Here is a 23,223-nt window from a genome sequence, read left to right on the forward strand (position 1 = left end):
ATTTTTTCCATGTTGACCATATTTAATTATATATAAAAGTAGCTCTGAATTCGATCCTTGTGAGACCCCAGTAGTTGCTGGTTAAGTCAATAAAGTTCCTTAATGAAAATGTCGCTACTAAAAGTCAGTAAAAATTTATTAATTTCATAATAATCATCATTTAGAAGACGTCAAGCTAAAAGAGCCTTTAAAGCATAGTCGCTTTATTGAACCTGAAATCAATAGACTCTCAGAGCGAAAGAGCGCCCTCGACTATTTGACAAATTATTCCGTCAATAGTTAAAAAATTAGCTTAATTAAAAATGGAAAAGTGCTTCCTTTACGCGCACTCCCGCGACCTCAAAATTCTATCAAGTGCCTTAGTGTTCTAGTTTTTTAATTAAGGGGCTTTTCGAGCCGGAGGCGAATTCTTTTATCCCTTTAGTAATTTTTTTTCTGTTAATTGGAAAACGCCGCATTTTTATTTATACAGTATTTATAAGCCGCGCACAGTCATTAAGTGGACCGAATAAAGTGAATAAATCAAATTTTATGTAAACCTTAAGCCGGTTTTTTTTGTTGGTTTATGATTTCCAATTCTTTTTTTTACATTTCGATTTATTAATACAAACAATAAAAAGCAATAGCCCGCCGCCAAGTCCAATTTCGCTGTATCTTCCATTCGGCCCTTTTCTCCTTTTTTTGTGTATGTTTGTTTTAATTTATTTGCTTAACGGTAGAAATAGCAGGTTATACACTTTTAGATATTTTTCGTTTTTTAGTTAACTAAGTATACACAACGAAATTTTTTATATTGCAATTTTTTTATAATTTTTATGCAAATTGGATGAGTAAATTACTGAAAAACATTCATTGCTTCACAAAAGTATTTTAAGTATTTTTAAATTAAAATTGAACCTATATTTATGTTAAGCAGATTAAGGGTTTTTTATTCTAATATAAATTACATTTTTTTAACGTAACACCGTTGATTGAATAATAGGTACTATTATTCAAATAACCAATAAACCTATTATTCAATTAACGGTAACACCACCATTTAGGTTATGCCTAAAGATGCATAACGCAAATAAATACAAAAACAATTACAATTTTTATTTAAAAAGTTAAAGTTAAATTAATTATCTGGTGTATCCCAAACTCAAAATACCCCAAACTAAAATTGAGCCTATATTAACGTTAAGTTTATTGTATAGGTTTTATATTATAATACAAACTAATATTTTTTAATGTGACATCATTGTAATAAAACGCTACTTGCAAATTACAAAAAAAACATCTTTCATATTAGCTAAAATATGAAGAACGACTTAAAACACTAAAATTTTTGCAATTTGCGAAAATGTACGTTAAATGTGAAAATATATGGAAATCGAATTAGGGCATAAAACTCACTATTCTCTTCAGAAATCTCTGTAGAAATAAATTTTTTTAACTCATCGTAGCAAATAGGGTTAGTGGAGGGTACACTTAACTAAATTTATATTACAGAAATATTCTGGATATAGACAAGATCAAATCAATACATCGCTATTTTGAGAATTTTTGCATTACAGGATTATTAAAAACGTCAAAAATGAGAATTTTTTTTATTAATATATTATTAAATTAAAACAAAAATAATTGTTTTAACTTAAGGTGTATCTATATAATTTTTTTCGTAATATGCATAACTTAAATGGGTATGTATTTAAAATTAAAAATTAATCATAGGGATCCTACTGACGCTGACTGAGCACTTTTAATTTTTTTTCTTTTTGTTATAATTATCTGTGTTGCGAGATAAATGATCCTCCCAATATATCCATCCATCTATTCATCTCCTTACATAAAGGGTTATAACTTTATAATAAAACAAAACAAAAATTAAAACCCTAGATGGGAAGGACCTATGAATTCTTATATTAATTATGATATTACTGTTATTATTATTAACCAGGACCATATATGGTCCTGACGATGATCTCATAGAAATTGTAAATAAAATATATAATTCATCATCTGAAGAAATTTCTTTGACCTATTATATCAAACTTATAAATTGAGGTTACGAGAAATACATTAACAATTTTTTTTAAATTTTAACAATTAAAGTTAAATTAATTCTTTTGTATATCCTAAACCCAAAATATCAAAATTAACACTACTTCGTATATAAACTAGTAATATGAGTCTAATATTATAATACAAAAAAATATTTTTTAACGTGACTAAAAAATTCGCTATATATTTGTTAGATATACGTTAGATTAGATTCATTATAAGATATCGAAAGACTTGTAACTGACGAACATATAAAATCGTATGCATATAATGTCCTACTATTCTTGCCAGAAAACTCTATGTAATGCAAATTTTTTTCTCATCTCATCGTAGCAAATTGGGTCAGTAAAGAGTATACTTATCGAAATCTACATTACAAAAGTATTCTGGATATAGATAAGATAAAATCAATGCATCGCTATGATGAAAAAATTAAACTGAAATTTGGGAAATTTATTATTTCCAACGTATTTAGCTTATGTCCTAATATGCATAACCTAAATGGATACTATCTTTTTCATATAAATATTTTTTTTCTATTAATTAATTTATTCTAGCCAATTGGGTTATTAAAGAAGTATACTTATAAGATTTTTGTATTACAGTATTTTTATGAAAGAAAAAAAAATATTTATTTTTACTCAAGACTTTATATATTTATATTTGGATTACTTTCCAATATGCATAACTTTAATGGATATTGACTCTATTGACCCTAAGTATCATTATGTCACGTATTTATTTGAAATAATTTTCTAATGAGTAATGAACCTGTAATTTATTATTGTTATTTTTGTTAATTCTTAATAGAGTAAGATTTTTTGTAAGAGTATAAATATAAAAGTTATGTTCGTGTATGTAAACCTTTAAACAAAAATAAAATTGATCATATATTTATGATAAACAAATCAATAGAGCATCGTTTTTTTTTACTACGGGTCTCCAGAGAATTCGACAAAATAATCTTTTTTTGAACGTGACCCCAATTTATTTATAATGAAACACTATTTCAAAACTGCCCCTCGCCTAATAAAAAAGACGAAATAAAACCGATTAATTCGGAACGGGGCGAAATCACGAGAGTCTTTTAAAGTTCATGCCCAATGCTATCATTATAAATTAAGTATATTTCGGAAGTTCGGGCAACCCATTTACCAGAAAAGTTCTGAATTATTGGAATAGCGAGTTTCAGCGCCAAGAAAATTGGCTGTATTGCGACTGCCTTAAAAACGAATTAAGAATGGATTATTTTTTGGGTGGGAGTGTAAAATTTATGTTTCTTTAATTCGGGGATTATTAATTTCATAGTCTGAGTAAAAGTGAAAATCTACAGTTTTTCCTACAGTTGGTTTTAAACAATAATAAATTGTTATTTTGTAATTTCGGACCCCAAATAATTTTTATTTTTATTATTAGTATATTAAAAGAGCATTTATTTGATCTCTAAAGAAAATATTGTTAATCATATAAAATAAAGTTAAAATCAATACTTCTTTAGTGTGAAATAAAAAATATAGAGTCTTTCTATATTCCTTAATTATACATATAGCTTAAAATAACTTACATGTTGCGGACACAGCACTGTTCATCATTAAGAGAATACTCAAAGGAATTAGTCGTGAACAAAGAAACAAAAAATAAAAATTAACACAAAAAAAAGATCTTAAAACTTATATAAATCACACTAACAAGGCTTAAAATTAGCATAAGTAACACATGCCAAGACTTGACCTAATGTCAATAAATTAAAAAAAAAAGTTTTGTTGCTGACAAACATTAATTAAGACAACAGAGTATGATTTGTGTTAATTTTAAGTCTTAATTTTAAGTAATCTTGTTTAAGTTTAACTAAACTAAAAAAGTCGAGGTTCTTTTATTATTTTTAGTAAAAATGCAGTAAATACAAGTAAAAATCCAATATGTTGGTCGGACTAATTTTATTCTTTAATAAATGGTAGTTTTGGCATAACTTAAATGGATACGAAAACTTTTTAGTGATTTTTTGTTCTCTAAGAATTTTATATATCTAAAAGTATTAATTAAAGACATCTAAAATTGTCAAGCTTTAAAAGACAGGCCCAAAACTATATTTACTCGTATATCAGTCACTATAGACCTATTTTTATTACTTGTAACTTACTGTAAGTATAAGGGTTAATTTTCACCAAACACCTTTTAAAGTCTACAATCACTAATCATACTATTATTACGCAGAAATTACATATGAACTACATGTTGCTTTTCAGATAACTGACAATCTTCGAGATTTTCAAATTCATTGATTGACTTATTTCAACAAGATCTTTATAATTCCTGTAGTTTATTGAAATTGTTGATGCAAAGCTTACAGCTTACAAGGTGACCCAGAGTTTCTCAGAAATGTGTGCTTGGTTTACTATTTTTTTAATTATTTTAATAGTGATCGGTGTGCCTAACTTAATATTTCTTTTTTGCTTATTGTGAATAATATTAAACTATATACAAGATTAGAAAAAGATGAGAACTGTATTAGATTGTAGTCTAATCTTAAATTAGTGGACCAATTCTTTCTTTATGGTTGTTTAATGTTTTAAAAATCTAAATTAGTTTTGTATTTTTTTGTGTATTTCATATTATTGTATACTAATAATTAATCCTTTTCTGCCTTGTAAATAAGTTTCTTTACCGGTATTATTAAATAAAATATTTATATTAATAATAATACATTTGAAAAAGGTTGATACATTTCATACAAGTAAATAAGTTGTGAATTATAATAATCATGGTGACAAATATAGTCCTCCAAAAAAATTCTATTAGATGATTATCAACAAATTAGCTTATGTAATCACAAAAAACCCAAAACTTCATTGAAAAACAGCCAAAATTAATCTAATTTTACAATTCAAGGACAACTTTACTTTGCAAAACTAATTTTTACATTAAGATTTAATTTTTTTTTACATTCAGTACTAAATTCATGTATTTTAGTTATTTATCATATGTAAGGTGGTAGTAAATTATACATATACCTAATTTTTTTTTGTAGTAGAGGCAGCAGGAGTAATCAAATTATTATTTGACTTATGAAGCTATAATATACTTAACCCCTGCATTATCGGCATACAATATTCTAGTTCTATTCTAATTTGCAATATTCATAAGAACATAATTTATGTATCTTATGAAATTGGCTCAAAAACAGTACCCTGGATAATCTCAATTTGGATTAAGTCCTTGGCTTATGGTTTGTATTTGAACTGACTACAGCCTGTTCCTAAGGTATTTGGAAAAATGATGCAACAGTCCTCCTTATATCCTAAGATTCCAGTACCTGGAAAAGCACACTCGTGAGGAACTTTGTTAAACGCCCTGGCTAAGTCCAAAAAGACTGCAAGACATTTTTAGTATTGTCCCGAGTATTGTCCAGACTATCCTCAGATTTTGCATTGGTGCTAAGACCGCTCTTAAAAATGCATCTTAGATAAAATTATATTTTCAGCTACCAAACTATCCGTCAGATATTTTTTAAAAATTTTTAAAAAATCATTTTAATTGAACCGCAGTTATTTATATTAGTCTTATCCCTAAACTTGTAAATCGGTTTAATGATAGCAACTTGAAAATATTTTGGGACTTATAGATATTTTAAAAATTAAATTGATTATATAAGCAAGTGAGGAAGCTATGTATATATGAATATATTTTACAATTTTTGAAGTTATACCGTCAGCACCTGGAGCACAGCAATTGTCTAGCGTTGCAGTTTGCTTAGTAATTTTATTTTTATTTGCTGCTCTTAGAAACATAGAATATTGTACATCTAATCTCATTTTTATAGGATTAGGGAGGTATTTTATAACTCTAAACATGTTATAGCCATTTTCTAAAAAAATAATTACAAAATTTAGCCAAGTCTATATTGTTATTAAATTTAGGGTTATTATAAGTAATGTCAAAGGTACTGAACCATGATTAATAGTATTGCAACCTGATGCTTTATTTATAATTTTATACAATGTTTTAATATTACTACCACCATTTAGAATTTTTGCACTATAAAAATCATATTTGTATTTTCTTATTAAGATGTGTAAAGTGATTCGATAAATGCTAACTTGTTTGTTGCAGTATTATGTTCAAAAAGATGTTATTTATGCATTCCATCCTTTTTTTTATGCATTGTTATGAAACCCATAATTAGTAGACCAACAAACTTGATCAAGAATATTAGTGAATATATTACTAACCAAGTCTAATGCAGATTCAGGATCTTGCCTATTAAATATTCTATCAAAGTTTTGATTTGCCATAAGGTTCTTTAATAAAATGAAGTCGACTTTGTTGGAATAGTCCATAAGAACAATTTTCCACGTTTACTAAAATATCACAATTTATTAAAATACATAAAAGTAAAGATCTTAAAAAAATTAGGGCTTTATAATATTATGAAGATCTACGTAACAGAACAAACATGAATTTGTTATTACCGTAGTGTATCTTAAGAAACAAACTTTAACCATATTTTAGTGATGCTAATAAACTAAAAATTTGGAACAAAGTTTTAGACTTTATACTCTCTACGAACGCTTATAATACTCTTATGGAAGTTCTTAGGGCGTCTAAGCTTTTCATGGTTAAAACTTAGTAAAACATATATTAAAACTATAGTCAAAGATACTTCGTAAGCTTATAGTAACTTTTTTTAAAAATATGGTAAAAATATCAAAAAATTTTGAATGGTTTTTATTAAGTTAATGAGAGAATTCAGCAATAAATAATACTAAATCTCTTTTCCCCTTTTGAGCCTAAAAAACTCAAACAAAAACTAAATAAATTAGATTAAAAAAATACAATACAAATTTGTTTCCGAGATAACCCAATTTGGCCTGGCACAGTACGCGGTCCTAAATAATACACCCTAACAAATCTTGTCAAAAGAACTGTCTCTGCTCTATTTATTTTAGTCTGTTCGTGCTTCGCATGTAATTAAATAAAAAACCATATTTTTCCGCTCACGTAAACGTACTCTGCATACGCGAAACTAAAACCCGCGAAAGCCAGAAAAATATTTTAATCACGGCCATTTCGGTATGTCTGTGTGTCGGTGGCCACGGCTTTTAACTAAATTAGGAAAAATGTTCACCTAGGTTTAACAGCGTCAACTGGAGCTACTTTGACGTGTTTATTTGCGGTTATTTAATAGAATCATTTTGATAAATTAGGTTCTTAAAATATAAATTTAACCATTTCATTATCCGTTTGTATTATAACTATGTAAATTTCTTATTGTAATAAATAAAAATTCGACTTTTTTGATCCATAAGTATAAAACATGCTGTTTACATATGCGTATTTTTAGAAAATCTATTTTAAGTAATGGTTACAGTGTAAAGAATGTTAAATAGCTCGACATAAACCATTTATTAGAATATCTTTTGATACTTTGGCCTATGCATAATTTTAATGAATCTGACAAGCCTTTTTTCTAAAAAAAAATATGCTGCTTCTTCTATGGTTTGTGTTATAATAGATTCGTTATATACTTAATTATTTTTTCTTCCTAAGTCAATACTTTCCACTAATTTCGTTTTGTATACAACAAAAAAAATATTTACAATAAAAAATTATTTTTTTTTAAAGATTTAGTAATTAACATTTTACAACTTGTTATATAAATAGTTTAATTTATTGCTTTACTGTGCTTTCAGCTTATCCCGGTCCCTTTTAACTTATCACTTTCTTACAAACTGGCGCCATCTATGAATTCCGCAAGCCTTTAACTTATTGATTGCCACAATACAGAAGAAAATCTAAAATTTAAATCGATCAAAAACTAACATTTTAGTGACAAATATAGATGCCATTACTAGGAAAAAATATCAATTAAAATTAAGGTTATTGTCAATTTATTCTTTTAGTATGAGAAGATATTGGGTAGAGGTCAGTAGAGATATTCTGTGTGTTTTTTTTTTAATCTATTTGTTATCTTTATACTTTAAGCTGAAGCTTAGAAGGTTTGAAAAATATATGTTTTATGTGGTTTTAGAATGTTTGTTAAAAATTTTCATTATGTTTTTTTTATAGTTATACAATAAGATTCATAATATACATGCATTTGATTTTTTTTTTGAAAAATACCTATTTTTGCTATAAATTTCATACTTTTATTTGAATTGTATTTATTTCTGCATATTTTATTTTACACCTTTATATTTATATATATAGTGTGTCCAATATAAGGATGTCTATCATGGAAATCTCGGCAGCCATAGGAGATAGGAGGTTTATTAAATTAGAGAAAAGTTGCGCATTTTAGAGCCCAACAATACGCCGTTTGGAAAGTTGTAAAATTTTGAGTAGATCCGGAGACATTTGAGAAAAACCGAAATTTGCCAATTTCGTATTTATTTTTTTCTGGCGTTATTTAAAGAGATGTGGAAAAACAAAAGACACTTTCTCATGGCCACTTTTTAAGCTCTAAAAAAATAATATTTCGAGATTTTTCGTACGACGTTTCGTTTTCAAGAAACCGTCATCAACTTAATTTTTTTATATGGCACGTAAAAAAAGCACACCTTGTATAAAATAGAATAATTTTTTAGGATTACAACGATGTATGACACAATATGTTTCTACAATATTTAAATTGTAAAAAATGATTTTTTATTAAATTCCGATAGTTTTGATGTAGTAGTCTGTGAAACAATGACGTTGAGAAAATGTCAAAATTAAATAAAGATTAAATGTCAAAGTAGTTTTTATTATAACCATTATTTTTTATTTTTTTTATCCTAAGTGAAGTAAATAGTTTTAATTATTTAATAAATTTAGTTGACATTGTGTTTTTGAACTCTGCTTTTGCGTCTTGTTGCTAGTTTTTTGAAGGGAAGAGAAGGCGAAATTGAAAGGTTATATCCTATGCTACAGCAACGCCGTTGAAGCGGGTCATATGTATTTAAATAACTATCCAGACAGGGAACAGCCTAGTACAAAAATTTTCGGACGATTGGTTTTTAATCTTAAGCATTATGGTGCGTTTAAGAAGCCAGTATTGTCAAGAAATAAGCCCTGCAATGAAGAAAAAGAAAATAATGTGGTTTTAGCTGTAACTGAAAATCCGGAAATATCTGTTAGAAAAATTGAAAATACCAAAATCTACTGCCCATTTCGTTTTGAAAAAACATAAATACCAACCGTTTAAATTCAGAATCTGTCAGTCAGAACATTTTGTGAATGGTACACCAGGAAGTATCAGGAGGATGAAACATTTCCCCATAGGATTATCTGGTGCGACGAGAGCATGGTTACAAATAATGGAATTTTTAACCGGAAGAACACCTATTATTGGTCAAGAGATAATCCCCGAGTACACCGAATGGCTAGACATCAGCACCGTTTCAGTTTTAATATGTGGATTCGCATTTTTGGAACAGATTTAATAGGCCCCTTTTTACAACAATTCCCTTACCTCGGAGCGGTATCGCAACTTATTGGAACGCGATTTGGAAGAATCCTTGGACAACTTACCGCTTGCCAAGTTTAGAAACTATTAGTTTCAGCAGGATGGTGCGCCCGCACACAATGCCCTAATCGTACGAGAGTATCTATCGAAAAGATTTCCGGAAAAATGGATAGGAACACATTCAACAGTTCCGTGGCCTCCTCGTTCCCCAGACATAACTCCGCTCGACTTTTTTCTCTGGGGCTATTGGAAAAATTATGTTTACAGTAGTGTTTTTGAATCTGAGGAGAATAGTTCTTGCATTTGAGAGCATTACACCTGATATATTAAGAAGTATTTTAAACTCGACTGTTAAAAGATGTTATCTGTGTTTGGAGAATAATGGTAATTTGTTTAAACATTTATTACTATGATTTAAATTAGTATTTTTGGGTTTCTAGTAGGTAGTTTTTTAATTTAATAATGTGTTTAATTCTTTAAAAAAATCACGTGACCTAGCTATGTGACGATATATGAATAAAGTTTTTAAGGTGTCAATAACGAGATTTTTATTTAGTATTTCAAAATATTAGTAATAGCAGCCTACTACACCATACTCAGCGTCATCATTTCACCGCCTACTACATCAAAACCATCGGAATTTAATAAAAATCCAATTTTTAACATTTAAATATTGTAGAAACAATTATTGTGTCATACATCGTTATAATCGTAATAAAATATGCTATTTTTTACAAAGTGTACTTTTTTTACGCGCCATATAAAAAAATTAAGTAAATGATGGTTTCTTCGAAACGAAACGTCGTACGAAAAATCTCGCAATGTTATTTTTTAGAGCTTAAAAAGTGGCTATCAGAAAGTGCCTTTTGTTTTTCCATATCTTTTTAAATAACGCCAGAATAAAATGAAAATGAAATCGGCGCAAATTTCGGGTTTTCTCGAATATCTCCGGAACTATTTAAAATTTTAAAACTTTCTAAATGGCGTATTGCTACGCTCTAAAATGTGCAACTTTTCTCTAATTTAATCATCCTCATATCTTCTATAGCTGCTGAGATCCCCATTATAGACCTCCTTATCTTGGACACACTGTATACATAATTTAAGTTTTGTGTATTACTAACGACTCAGTTTTTTTAAATAAAATTATATATTTTTTTCTTAATTAAGATAATTTTTCTTAAGAATTTTAGTCATTTAACTACCACGAGTCCCTTTACAACAATCTATTTTTTGGTCTCAATTTTTCCTCCCACTAATTTCGTCTAGACGTTGGCAATTTCTTGTTAATTAATTGTCTCTAAGCTCGAAATATGTAATAATTATTTAGGCATTCACATTCAAAGCAAATTTTAAGTTATCATTTGTTAGATGTTATTAATACTTTACTTTTTCCAGAGTCCTGAGAAGTTGTAAATGACATAATATTTTATGTAGTGGACAAGGATATTCTTCATATGTTGTTACTGTCCAATAATAGTTACGATGTATTTTTAGTATAACATTGTAATTCTGTTTTACAAAAAACGAGATATATCATAACTAGAGAACCATCGACAAAACATTTTCTCGAATTATAACGACCTGACTAAAAAATAATAATAGCCTCAATATAAAATACATAAAATCAGCCTATAGAACAGACAGGCTTTGGTCATGGATTTGGAACGAATGACCACCTCTAAAGCATCAAAACACTTATAGAAAAGACAATCGAATATAACCGGGCTGCAGTAATGACTTCCACCAAGCATTTAATAGAATAGAGCTAAATTCATTGTGAAATGCACTTCAAGATTGTAGAGTCAACTACCGATAGACCAAACTCATCCACAATATTAACGGTAAAACTAGATAAAAATGCCTGCTTCATTAAACTTAAAAATGTATAGGTATTCTCTTTGGAAGTAAAGTCCAAATAAACAATATTTATAAAGAATTTTCTTTATTTGTTGGAAACCAAAAACTTTAAGTCGTTAAGAACACACTGTTGGTGTTTAATTAACTTTCTACTCTTTATTTATGGTATTAATAGGCGAGGTCATATATCACATAAGGATAATGATCTGAAGTGGCTTAATGTGTTTAATAGACGTAAGCTACATTCCAGTGTGCTATTTTATGAAATTATTAGATCCCGCAGTCCTCCCTACCTATACAACAAAATTAAATTTTGGACAGACATTTACTACTTAAATTTAAAAAAATAATTGTTAGCTATTCCCAAATACAAAATATAATTTTTCAAATACTCATTCTCCTATAATATTTGTCATATATAACTGATAAGTCATATAATAACTGAGCCAGATATAACTGATATTTCAAATTCCATTTATAGGTTTAAAACAAAAGTATGGCAAATTTTGTTAGATAATCAGTAACATGCATATTAGAACTAGAAGCTTTATTTCTTATTTTTCTGGTTTATAAATTGTTATTGAATGGCTAGTTTTAGATATATTCTCTCATATTTAATTATTATATTATTGTAATCTGTACCAAATTATTAACTACTTACATAATATATGTACATAAGTAGAACAGGACCTGCATTTTCCATGCAAGAGTCTGATACATTGGCTTTTGTTTACTTGAAGTATTATATACAACTGTAAGTTTATATTCTATACATTTTTGGTGATAAATAATAAACGTTATTGTTAATTTGTATGTACCGTGGTCATGGGGTCAGTATTTTAAGAGATAATCAGACATAAGAACTAAAAAAAAAGTTACTCTCTAGTGGAGAGCTTTTGGAAGACTTAATGAGCTTTTCAAGAGAGAGATTTCCAACATTCTTAAAAGAAAGGTTTTCGATTAGTACATGCTACCAGCAATGGCATATGGTTCAGAAGCCTTAACACTAACAACAGCAACAACTACGAAATTTACAGTTACACAGAGGCAGAGGGAGAGATTCAAGAAAAAGTCTTTTCAGCGTTTGAATGATCAAATGCCTTTAATTATCAATTTGATCTTCTAAACATATATGCTAAACATTTTTCGCAAAAAACACAATATTACACTACAATTCCAATATTCTTATCGTGATACGGTGATATCGATCTTTGAAATAGAAATAAATACTTAAATGTGGATGCCTGGACTGTAAATTTATTGACTATAGCATGGACAGCTGAGGTATGATGAAAATATTTTATTTTACTAATATTTTCGTTAAAATTGTTTAATAGTCTATTGGCATAAAGACACGAAAAGGTCTTGTCCACTTATTAAAAATACACAGATTTAAATAATTATTTATTACTCATTTATTTGAGTTTAATACTAATTTTATATTTTTTTTTACAGAATACCCCAGAAGCTATCCAGTAATTGTTTTCCTGCATGGCGAGTCATTTGAGTGGAACTCTGGAAATCCTTATGATGGAGGAGTTTTAGCATCATATGGACAAGTCATTGTGGTCACCCTAAACTTTAGGCTAGGAATACTTGGTAAACAATAATTTATTTTAATTCTAGTTAATATAGCATTTTTATCCTGAAACAATTTTATGTAAAGATTAAAATCCTTTTTTTTGTGATTCTTTCTAACACTCTAAATCCAATTCTTCGTAACTTCTCAGATAAAATCTGAAGCCGTTTAAAAAACTCAATATTTAAATTACCGCCGGAAAGCTTATCTCTTATTCCTTAACTTCCTTAGCTTTGTAGATGATTTAGAATTTAGTTAAAATGCAAAAAAAAAGTTTCTGAATATTCATCTTGGAATTACTTTTTGGAGTAAAGAGGACTAATTTCAATTAGATTGAGATGAGAAAAGGGATTTCGGGAAAAATGTAAATGTTGAGCGAACGAATTTTTAATAAATAAATTATTAGATATTAGGATTATTAGGCGAATAATTAAAATTACGACTATAAATAAATTATTTTACAGGTTTTCTTAAAGTAGAAGCAGGCGATACAACGCTTCAAAGTAACTTTGGCTTAGTGGACCAGTTGGCAGCACTACTATGGATAAAAGCAAATATTGCAGCCTTTGGAGGTGACCCCGGTAGGGTCACCTTAATGGGTCATGGTACTGGAGCGGTATTTGCAAGTTTATTAAGCATAAGTCCTATGGCAATTTATGAACAAAATCAACGTAAGAATTTGTCAATTCTTTAAGAGCCTTTAACTGAATAGTCATTCTTATAGAATTATTCCATCGAGCAATTTTAATGAGTGGCACAGCTCTATCCGATTGGGCTCTAGTCTCAAAGCCCTTGGATGTATCCATACAAGTTGCTCAAATATTAAATTGTCAATTAATGGATAATTTTGCAGCTTGTTTGAGGAAAAAACGGTTGGATTTTTATTGGTTTTCTTTTTTAAATGTGTTAATTATGAGTTTTTATAGTCTGGATGAACTTATGGCAGCCACACCAATAATGGAGCCCTACAAAACCGCTTTTGGTCCTGTAGTTGATAACTTTGTGGTGCCCAACAATCCACAGAAATCCATGCTTAATTATACAGATATTTTTAAAAGGTATAGTTTTGAGAGTTTATGTATTTTTTAAATTAAAAGTAAACACAGAACCTTAGGTTAATTTAAATTTTGTTTCTCAAAAATGTGTTGTTAAAGATGATTTGAAGAAAAACTTTGCCAGAGGGTTAATAACTCAAAAACCAAGTCACTTTCTTGAAAAAATATATAAAGTTTGCTTAATTATGAGATGATTAAATATGTACTTTTTATAAAAATTATAAAGAAAGTTAATTACTGAATCAACATATTGTCATTTTGCCTATTTTAAATTTAAGGTTACACCTCCTGGGACACAAATACTTTTTTATCAGTTCAGATCATGTTGAATACATTTCTTGGTTAAATCAGTGCGTTGAACAATCGATTTTTTTAGTTTCTGCTAAACGTTTTTAAATAATAATAAAATAAATATTTTTTCCAATTTTGTTTATAGATTCGAACTAATGTTTGGCGTTACGGAGCTAGAAAGTCTGCATCTATCCTTAGGTGGTGACCAAGCTCTATTCTACGGCCTCTACGAGAGTAAGAGAGATGAAGAGCTGCGCAAATATATGCGTATGCGTTGCGAAATTAAACCAGAAGCATGCTTTGCGCAAACTAGGGCTAGATACAACTACGAAGACAGAAATGTATGCATACTATACAATTAAAACAAAATAAAAAAGTAGACTTACTTACGTATTATAGTTTCAAAAAGAGCAACCGGTATATTGGATCCAGGACCAACCGGACCGAGCTACCCTTGCCAGGGACGAACTTCTGGATATTTTATCCGATGCCAGGACCGTAGCTCCCCTAGTTTTAACCGGACTGTATCATGCTGCCGCAAATTATCAAACGTATTTTTACGTTTTTAGTCATAAGACTAGTTCTAGAAATTACTTGGTAAGCTAATATATTGAAGTTTATTGAAAGTTGGCGTCCAGCTTTTCTTTAATAGAGTAACTTTTTACATAACTACAAGTTTGGTCATTTTTTTTTGTGTTTTGCATTATTTTTATTAACATTTTTTAAAAATTACATTCTAAAAGATAGAAAACTTAAGACGTGCATACTCCGAATAGATTACGGATAGTAGATAGTCAAGTTCAAGACCTTAACCAATCTTGTAGTTTTTTGTATATGAAATTTTGTACTTTTATTTTAAAATAATGAAAAAACCCACATTAAAACCACGACACCCGGTATATTCCAGGAAGTGATCAAAGATACGAGCCATTTAAAAATATCTGTTGTCCCACATTTTTTCGTCTATAAATATACGAGCACCAGCTGCACGATTCTCTTTTCATTTGCAGAGAAATTTAAGTTTTACCGGGGAAGAGTTGCCTTATGTGTTCGGGGTTCCTATCGAGGGTCCCAAGTTTCATTTCCAGGACGTCCGTTATACCGAGGACGAAAGAAGACTCAGCATGACGTTAATGGAGTGTATTGCGAATTTTGCTAGTACCGGGTAAGTGGGATACGAAAGGTTTTACACGTGAATTTGGTTGTCGTTAATCAGTCAAAGTCATTTTCATCTTCTGTGTCTGAAAAATAGTTTCACTAGATCACTTTTTAAGATGTCAAAATGGTATGTCAGGTTTCGGTACATATTTCGAATAATGATATATCCATAAACGAATTGCATAACGCTTCTAAATTTGCATCCTTAATAGGCAACGAAGCATTAGAGCAATTAATTTTATTATTAAATTTAACCTTATGTTTCGAATTCAGCAGAATAGATTTACTAAATAACATAGTTCCACTAGCAAAAATGCTACATTTGACTACATAACAAAATTCAAAAGATTATTTAAAAATTCGGAAACAGCAAACTTTTCTTTATTAGCATTTTTTCGAACTGTAAGAGAAAATGACTTTACAAGAGTATAAAAATCGAAAATTATGTTCTGAGGTATAGTGATGATAATAAGTCTGACAGTAGAAGTTTCAACTGGTTTTTTTGTTCTTGTGGGGTAAGTAAATTCGTTCTATTAAGTGCTTTTTTTCTCAATAATATAAAATTATCTCTTAAATTGGTCACACTAGAAAACTGTAACGTATGAAAAGTTACGTACTGCTTCATTATTCTCACTTTGGGTACGACAGTTATCTAAAAATATATTAAGTTTCTTACTATTGCGACTTAGTATGTTTGTAAAATAACGGTTTATAACACTAATGACCAGTTTTTTTGCGAAATATAGACATAAAAAAGTATATTGACATTTAGGTATGAGTATATTCTATTGCAAGTCGAAACAAAGAGCTTCTGATTTTTTGTTTCGAAAAAAAATAACTGTCAAGGCATTTAACAAAATAATTATGCATTTTTCAGTAATATTTACTACTGAATTAGCATTTATGACTTAGTTTGAAAAATATTTTCTTTTTTTCTACTACTGTCAGTACTGTAAATTTGTAATCTTCTCTTCCATAATGTTCTTACTTTAAAATTTTTTATATTATCTGTGCTATCAGACTCAATTTCACTGCTAGTTGTATTAATATATTTTTTAGTCATTTTCTTCTGCTCAATGCTTGTTTTATCCCCTGCTGGTTTGTTTTAGTCGGTGGTAATTTCTGTAATAATTTTCTTTTCTTCTTCTGACCTATTTTATCGTTGACGGTCAAAATTTTTGCAGATTGATTGGTTTTTTTAACTATAATTTAATAGTGGTACTCTTAATATAGAAGAAGCTTGATATAAAAATGATTTAAACGGTGTTTCTTTTAGAAGATTTTGGTTCTGCGAGTTCATTATAGATATCAGCGATGACAATGATGAGTATTATCAAAAATATAATCTTGTGTCGCAATCTTCTAAGTCTTTTATGAGAAAAATTTATAAAAAACCACGGTAGTGTCTGATTTTTGAGTTATTCTGCTCAGGCATATATGATAATTCGTTAATTATCAGCATTACTTGCACCATAATATTCTGATAAAAGCAGTTCATCACTGAGACAACAGATATTAGCTAACCCTAAAAGTTGTATTGACTCGTTTTTTTTGAAATGATGCGCATATAATGGTTTGTCTCAGCATTCTAATAATTTTTAAAGGGTCCAAATATTAATATATCTAATAGTTGCAAAGTTGAAGTAGTGCGACTAGATAAACAAAGTAATATTGACAACTTTTGAGTATGCTAAATGACCACTTAAGATCAGTAATAGCTTCCAACTTTATTCTTTTCCCGAAGATGCTAACATTATTAGCGAAAGATGTGTCGAGAATAAAATAAAGCGTTTTTGTAAGTGGTAAAAACTACTTCATGATTTGAGTATCACACCAAAGGTTTCATTCACAGGATTAATAAATTCGTTGTCTGTGAAGACCCTCGTCTCGTTCTTATATCAAAGAATAGTATATACTTTGCGGAACTTCATGACACCTTTAATTTAATTTCAAAAGAGTATCCACTCATCCCCTTCTTGCATTAAGATCCGCATTTTTTATGATACTTAAAATATGTAGTACACAGTGTCATATACAAAAAGTTTACATTTTCCAGGAAATTTTTATTTACCGGCGGTAGTAGTCGCCACTATCTTCTATTATTAGGCTAAAAATTCTAAACAAAAACAATATAGTTATATTTTATACTTACGTATTATAAATATAGTATTATATTTGTATAGTTAAATTAATATACCAGAACATGAACATATATTTTCTTTAATTAATATTAAAACAGTAATTATATATTAATTAATTATGTTTTTAACCAATGTTTATATGCTTAGGAATCCAGCTGTGCCGAGGAAGGATTACACCAAAGTTAACTTTAGCGAGTGGCATCAGTTCTATCCAGACTGGTTTCAGTTTAACAAGGAGGAACAATTTTATTTAAAATTTGGTAAGACTAATAATAATAATAAATAATAATAAATGTCACGTAAATTATCTGTAAAATTTCTAGATTTTTCAATATGTCTTTAATTAGATTCAAACATTTTGCTTTTTATTATTTATGCAAAGATTATGTTAATTACGAAATATTCAATTTTACTCTTATAAGTGAGTTTCTTTTACAATTCATCATTAATTATCTTAAAGCAAATCTAATAGTAACAATTCTTTACAAATTTTCAATCTGCGACATTTTAGTAACCTTCAAATAAACAAGGAAAAGATTTTTTTGTAAATGAATCAATGAAAAAGATTTGAAAATCTTAAATAATTTAATAAATTTGCTAAACTTGTTATTTAGTGGTAATAATAGGTTGGATTCATTTTCCCATGGTCAGTCAGATCAAAAATTGTCAATCTTAACCTTTAACTTACGTTTCTTATTCAAAATTAACTATAAATAAATATATTGCCATTTCTTTCTACTTGTATAAGTCTCGATGTTGTGCAGTTTATCGTGTATGCTGTGTTCGGTTTCTCTCTCATTTATGCCTCCTGATATTTCAGTTATTCTTTGCTCTCAGTTGTATACAGATAAATATAGGTGTTAAGTTAAATAGGGTCTATTTGCAGAGGCTTTTCATTAGGCATGTTAGCCTATTCTGTTGTTGTAGCATTTGTACAATCGAAAAATAATCCTCTTATTAAATTTAAATCAAATTAATTTTTGAATATTTACTGTATTTTTTTTAGCAATATGAAGAACATGTGAATCTAAGTTAATTCTTAACCTGACAATAAATTTTTAACTCACTCTCAAGAATTCAAGAATTCGAACATGCGCATGCCACACGAAATAACAACGTTTTTATCGTAATATTGCATAGAAGCGCAGCATTTCAACGTTTCCTTATGTAGCTGTTCAAATGTGGAATGGCTTAAATAATGACATAAAGCAAATGCCCTTGGGAGCTTTCTCTGGTCAAATAAAATCTAAACTACTTATAGAACAACAAATTGGCAATTAATTCAAGTGGGGTGATATATAAAATGTAATAATGCGTATAATAACATAATACAAGAAATAGTAACATGTAACATAAGATATACATGTGTATATAATATGCTAATTTTCAGTGGAATGTTCGGAGATTATATTTTAAAATTCCGTTTTTAGTTTTAATCTTTCTTTTTCCGTAACATACATACGTATATTTTTTGATAGCCTAGACCAATACACGCATCTTACGGTTGGTTTTTGGAGTCTTTTTGTCTCGTCTGTCCTCTCTCCTTGCGCTCGTCCGTTGTCGGTGCCTGTCTTAAAATCTTAGGTTAATTAATTGTATATCTTACTTTGCATTCCTATATAAAAACGTTATTTTTATTTTTGTAAAATTATTTTTGTAAATTGTAAAGGGCTTTTTCATCCCTTCTTTGCTTGTTCTTACTAGGGAAAACGGTTTTATAATCGCGAGAATAGTCTTATTTGTAAATGTAATTTTTTTTCCTTATAATTTTTATTGATCTATAAAACAGTAAATTTTGACAAATAAGCCATTTTGATTGATTGATTGATAGATTGACTCTCCTCTTACTTGTAGCCAAAATTATAGCGATAAAAAATTCTTTATTTAGTTCAACCTTTAAAATCAATTTAAAAACTTTCCTTCAATTTAAGTAAAATATTAAAAGTGAATACACTATTTTATCATCAGTCGTTATCATTTACGTAAACTTATTATAGACAATAAAATAAATCAATTATTGCCTACATTTACACAACTAAGTAAATCATAATTACAATTTATATTTTCTTGCCCTATTTCAGATATTCCGATCACCAGGGAACAATTCTACCGAAAAGAACAGATGGAGTATTGGATCAACTCATTTCCTCACATCCTCAACTTTTCACAAAACCCTTTGCCGTGGAACACATATAATGTAAAACCCAGTAACCCAAGAGATAAATATGAAAATTTTAACAAAGGCTTTGGTAATTTAAAAAGAATTGGCAATAGTGCCGAAACTGACCCGTTCAGGAATCGTGAAACCTTCGGCCATATACTGACCTCGCCGCCAGAGGAGGTTCGTCAAAGCTCCTCAACTATTAGCATTTTAGTAGTCCTTGGTGGAATGTTTCTGTTGGCAAACCTGGTATTCTTTACATTTCTTTATATTAGGTGCATTAGAAATAAAAAACCTAGCCAGGATAACCAGGAAACACCAGAAGATGAACCTGAAGATGACGCAACGTTACTGCAGGGCTGCAACATCGTCCAAATGATCCGAAAAAGCCAGGCAATAGCAGATGATACTTACGACAAAGTACCAAGTGACTCCAAGGCCAAGTTGACTAGAGCGATGTCGAACAGTACTATTGATGCACATGCAAAAGTCCGTGAATGGATAACTAATGAAATAGTCTTAAAATACAGTCCTAAAGTTAAGCGAAAGCCTGAAAAACAAAAAAAGAAAGAGAAGGTGAAGGAGAAAGAACAGCAGCCTACTAAGCCTATGTTAATCAAGACGGCAAGTATTGACAGGTCTAATAGGCGCAAAAGAGCTGATAAAGTATCTGTGGCGATTGATGCCACACCTTCCGGACGTGGTCCCAGTGTTTTAATGCAAAAACCCATTGAACTTTCCAGATCTTTTGACTATGCCAAGGCGTCCCCGCAGCCGCTTCGTAGATCCGTTACTTTGGAAGACTTTACCTCACCTAAGAGCACAAGTAACAGTGAGTTAAGAAAAAGCATTACAAACTTAGATCTGGCAAATCTAAATGAACCTCAGTACATTAAAATTGAACACAAACACTCCAAAAGCGATCCAGTCCAAGACGTAGACTACAGCGCCATCAAGCGTTTAAAAACATTTGATCCAACCAACTTGGATATTAACGTCACTTCTAAAGACGACAATCCAAATATCTTAAATCCGTTGTCACCTGAAGAAGCTCTAATGACGATTAAAAGACGAAACTTCCCAAAAGTGTTGCCAGATCATCCAGGGCGACAAGCGTTTCTAAATAAACGACGCAGTATGCCTGTCCATAACCTCTATTTCCCACCTACTGATAAACTGTTATATTCTAATAGCGAGCCCTATAGTCCAACTGGAAGAAACTTTATAAGGTTTCCTCCAATGCCTCCTCCAAGAACAACAACTCTAGGAAGGCAAGGAAGTAATCCTCAGCCAGTATGCATTTCTGAGCCAATGTTAGCAGAAGAGACTTGCTCTAGCCCTGAGCCAGAACTGTCTTGTAATAACCTATATATAGGCCCTCTGGTGCCTAAGGAAAGCAAGAAAAAAGAGCAAAAGGGCATACCACGCGCTATTATTACTACCAACCCAAATGAACCCATAAAAAAGGTTGATCCCAAAGTAATTGTAAAACCCAGTATTATAAGGGCAAAGTGTGAAGACAAAGCAAATCATCCGAGAGTTGTGGTACCAGACAATCGTCCAGAAGTGCATGGGCATAAACCTGAAGGTCTATGTTTTAAAGACAAGACTGATGAACATAAAGATATATCGGATAAGAAAAAGAAATCTCATATACCAATGCTCGTGAAGAGCTCCAACACTAGTTTAAATAAGGATACGTCAAGTCCAGAGTCAAACTCATCTAGTCCTGATTCAAATTCTCCTAGTTCTGAAGGAAGTGATACTGGAACGGTGGTTAAAAGAGTATAAATGGAAAGTAAAACTGTCGGGAAAGCTAGGGCATGACATTTTGACTCAGCTCATTCGAACATTAGTTTTGTTGTATATTTTGTATTCTCTTATGGCAACTAAAAGATTAAAAATAAAACAGTTGAAATAGATCATTATTATAGCTCTTTATAAGGGTTAAATTGATTATTGGTATAATTTATGAAATTAATCATTTAAGGTTTAGGTACGTTTTCAGGGTAAATGTTTTAAATTATGTAATTTTTCTTAATTTCTAATTCGTGTATAATTTTTGCAGATTAGTGATATATTATTTATTTTTGTATATAAAAGACTGAAAAAAAATATATAAGATTAAATGTAAATAAATTGTGTTGTCGATATTTGAGCCATTTAAACAGTATTTATTTTAGAATTAACAACTATTTATTTATAAAGATTTTTTTAATTATTGTGAATAAAATTAGTCACAATTGCCGTTTGTTTTAGTTATTGGTTCATCCCGCAGTTAAGTTGGTTATACAAAAATGATTGTTTAAGTTAAATCTTCTTAAAGGAGCTGATTAAGAAACCAAATTTGCTAATTTATGAACTGAGTTCATATTGGAAGTACTTAAGTTGTAAATTAATTTTGATTTAGTTAAGTTCAACTTTACTTTAAAAGCAGATCTTGATCACCAAATTTTAGATTTATGTTGCCAATAGGGCATAAAAGATATTATGATGATCAATGATATCCTCAAGTTCTATACAACTTTATGTAGGATATGTTTTCATACTAAATAGGTAATAAAATAATTTAACAAAATGCTTATTCTGATATTAAGAAATTTGAATATGAGAAGAGGATTTAAACCGAACAATATTTAAATTCGACCTGATCCTGTATCTTAAATATTAACAAAGATACCAATAGTGACTTAATCGGATGCATCCTGTATAGGCTTAGAACATTGAATACACTAGATCGCAATATCTACACAGGGGGCAGAGGGGATATTTTGTTGATAAAATTTAGTCCATGCTGTGAGTGATTACTCAATTTTAAGAAAATAAAGTGTTTTAATAAATTATTATATTTAGCTGAAAATGAATTGCATTCTTTAGTATAAAGCAGAAGAAAGAGTAAAACTCGATCTATTTACACTAAACACTAATAATAATTAATATTTTTCATTTGGATTCTTTAAATAGCCAAATCTCCATACACATCGGCAACGCTGTAGATTTTGCTCAGAAATATTCTTGCGATAAAGATACTTGGCAACTGCGCTCGTTGTTTTGAGTGGTTTCAGTGCGTTTTTTTAATTAATATTACAACTAAAAACTCCCTTTTCTGTTGAAAAATGGTAAAGAAGTCTGAAATGGGTCACATATATTAGGAAAAAGGAAATTAATCGTTCCTTTTACAGGCGAGTTAGGTGTCAATGGTGTGACCCTTCTAGGTTATAACATTATAAAAGACGACATATTTGTGAAGTATCTATTGAGTATTGAATATCAAAATTAAGCTTATTGCCTTCATTACTTTTGGGAAAATATTCATAGAAATGTGTAATTAAATATATTATTATATCCTAGAAAATTTATTGTTTAATCAAACGCGAAATACTGCGAAAATTTGTGTAAAAATAAAGGTAGTGTCTGATCGATATCCAGCAACTATATCGAGAACGCAGCATAATATGTCGTTTGCCAGCAATATATTTATAGTCCGCGCC

General features: G+C 29.5%; 1 protein-coding gene across 1 annotated transcript in view; it reads left to right on the forward strand.

Annotated features, from left to right (window-relative positions):
- The window catches only part of LOC126740558 (neuroligin-4, Y-linked-like), a 63,558-nt gene extending 41,579 nt beyond the window's left edge, over nt 1–21,979 (forward strand). The window contains exons 3-11 of the mRNA XM_050446643.1: nt 12,803–12,946; nt 13,391–13,597; nt 13,651–13,798; nt 13,853–13,984; nt 14,418–14,613; nt 14,672–14,869; nt 15,283–15,437; nt 17,719–17,831; nt 19,653–21,979. Coding sequence (XP_050302600.1) covers nt 12,803–12,946; nt 13,391–13,597; nt 13,651–13,798; nt 13,853–13,984; nt 14,418–14,613; nt 14,672–14,869; nt 15,283–15,437; nt 17,719–17,831; nt 19,653–21,523 — 3,164 coding nt within the window. The 3' untranslated portion in view covers nt 21,524–21,979. The remainder of the gene's footprint in view (nt 1–12,802; nt 12,947–13,390; nt 13,598–13,650; nt 13,799–13,852; nt 13,985–14,417; nt 14,614–14,671; nt 14,870–15,282; nt 15,438–17,718; nt 17,832–19,652) is intronic.
- The last annotated feature ends 1,244 nt before the right edge of the window (nt 21,980–23,223 follow it).

The sequence above is a fragment of the Anthonomus grandis genome, chromosome 9 (genome assembly GCF_022605725.1).
Source record: "Anthonomus grandis grandis chromosome 9, icAntGran1.3, whole genome shotgun sequence".
Classification (NCBI taxonomy): domain Eukaryota; kingdom Metazoa; phylum Arthropoda; class Insecta; order Coleoptera; family Curculionidae; genus Anthonomus; species Anthonomus grandis.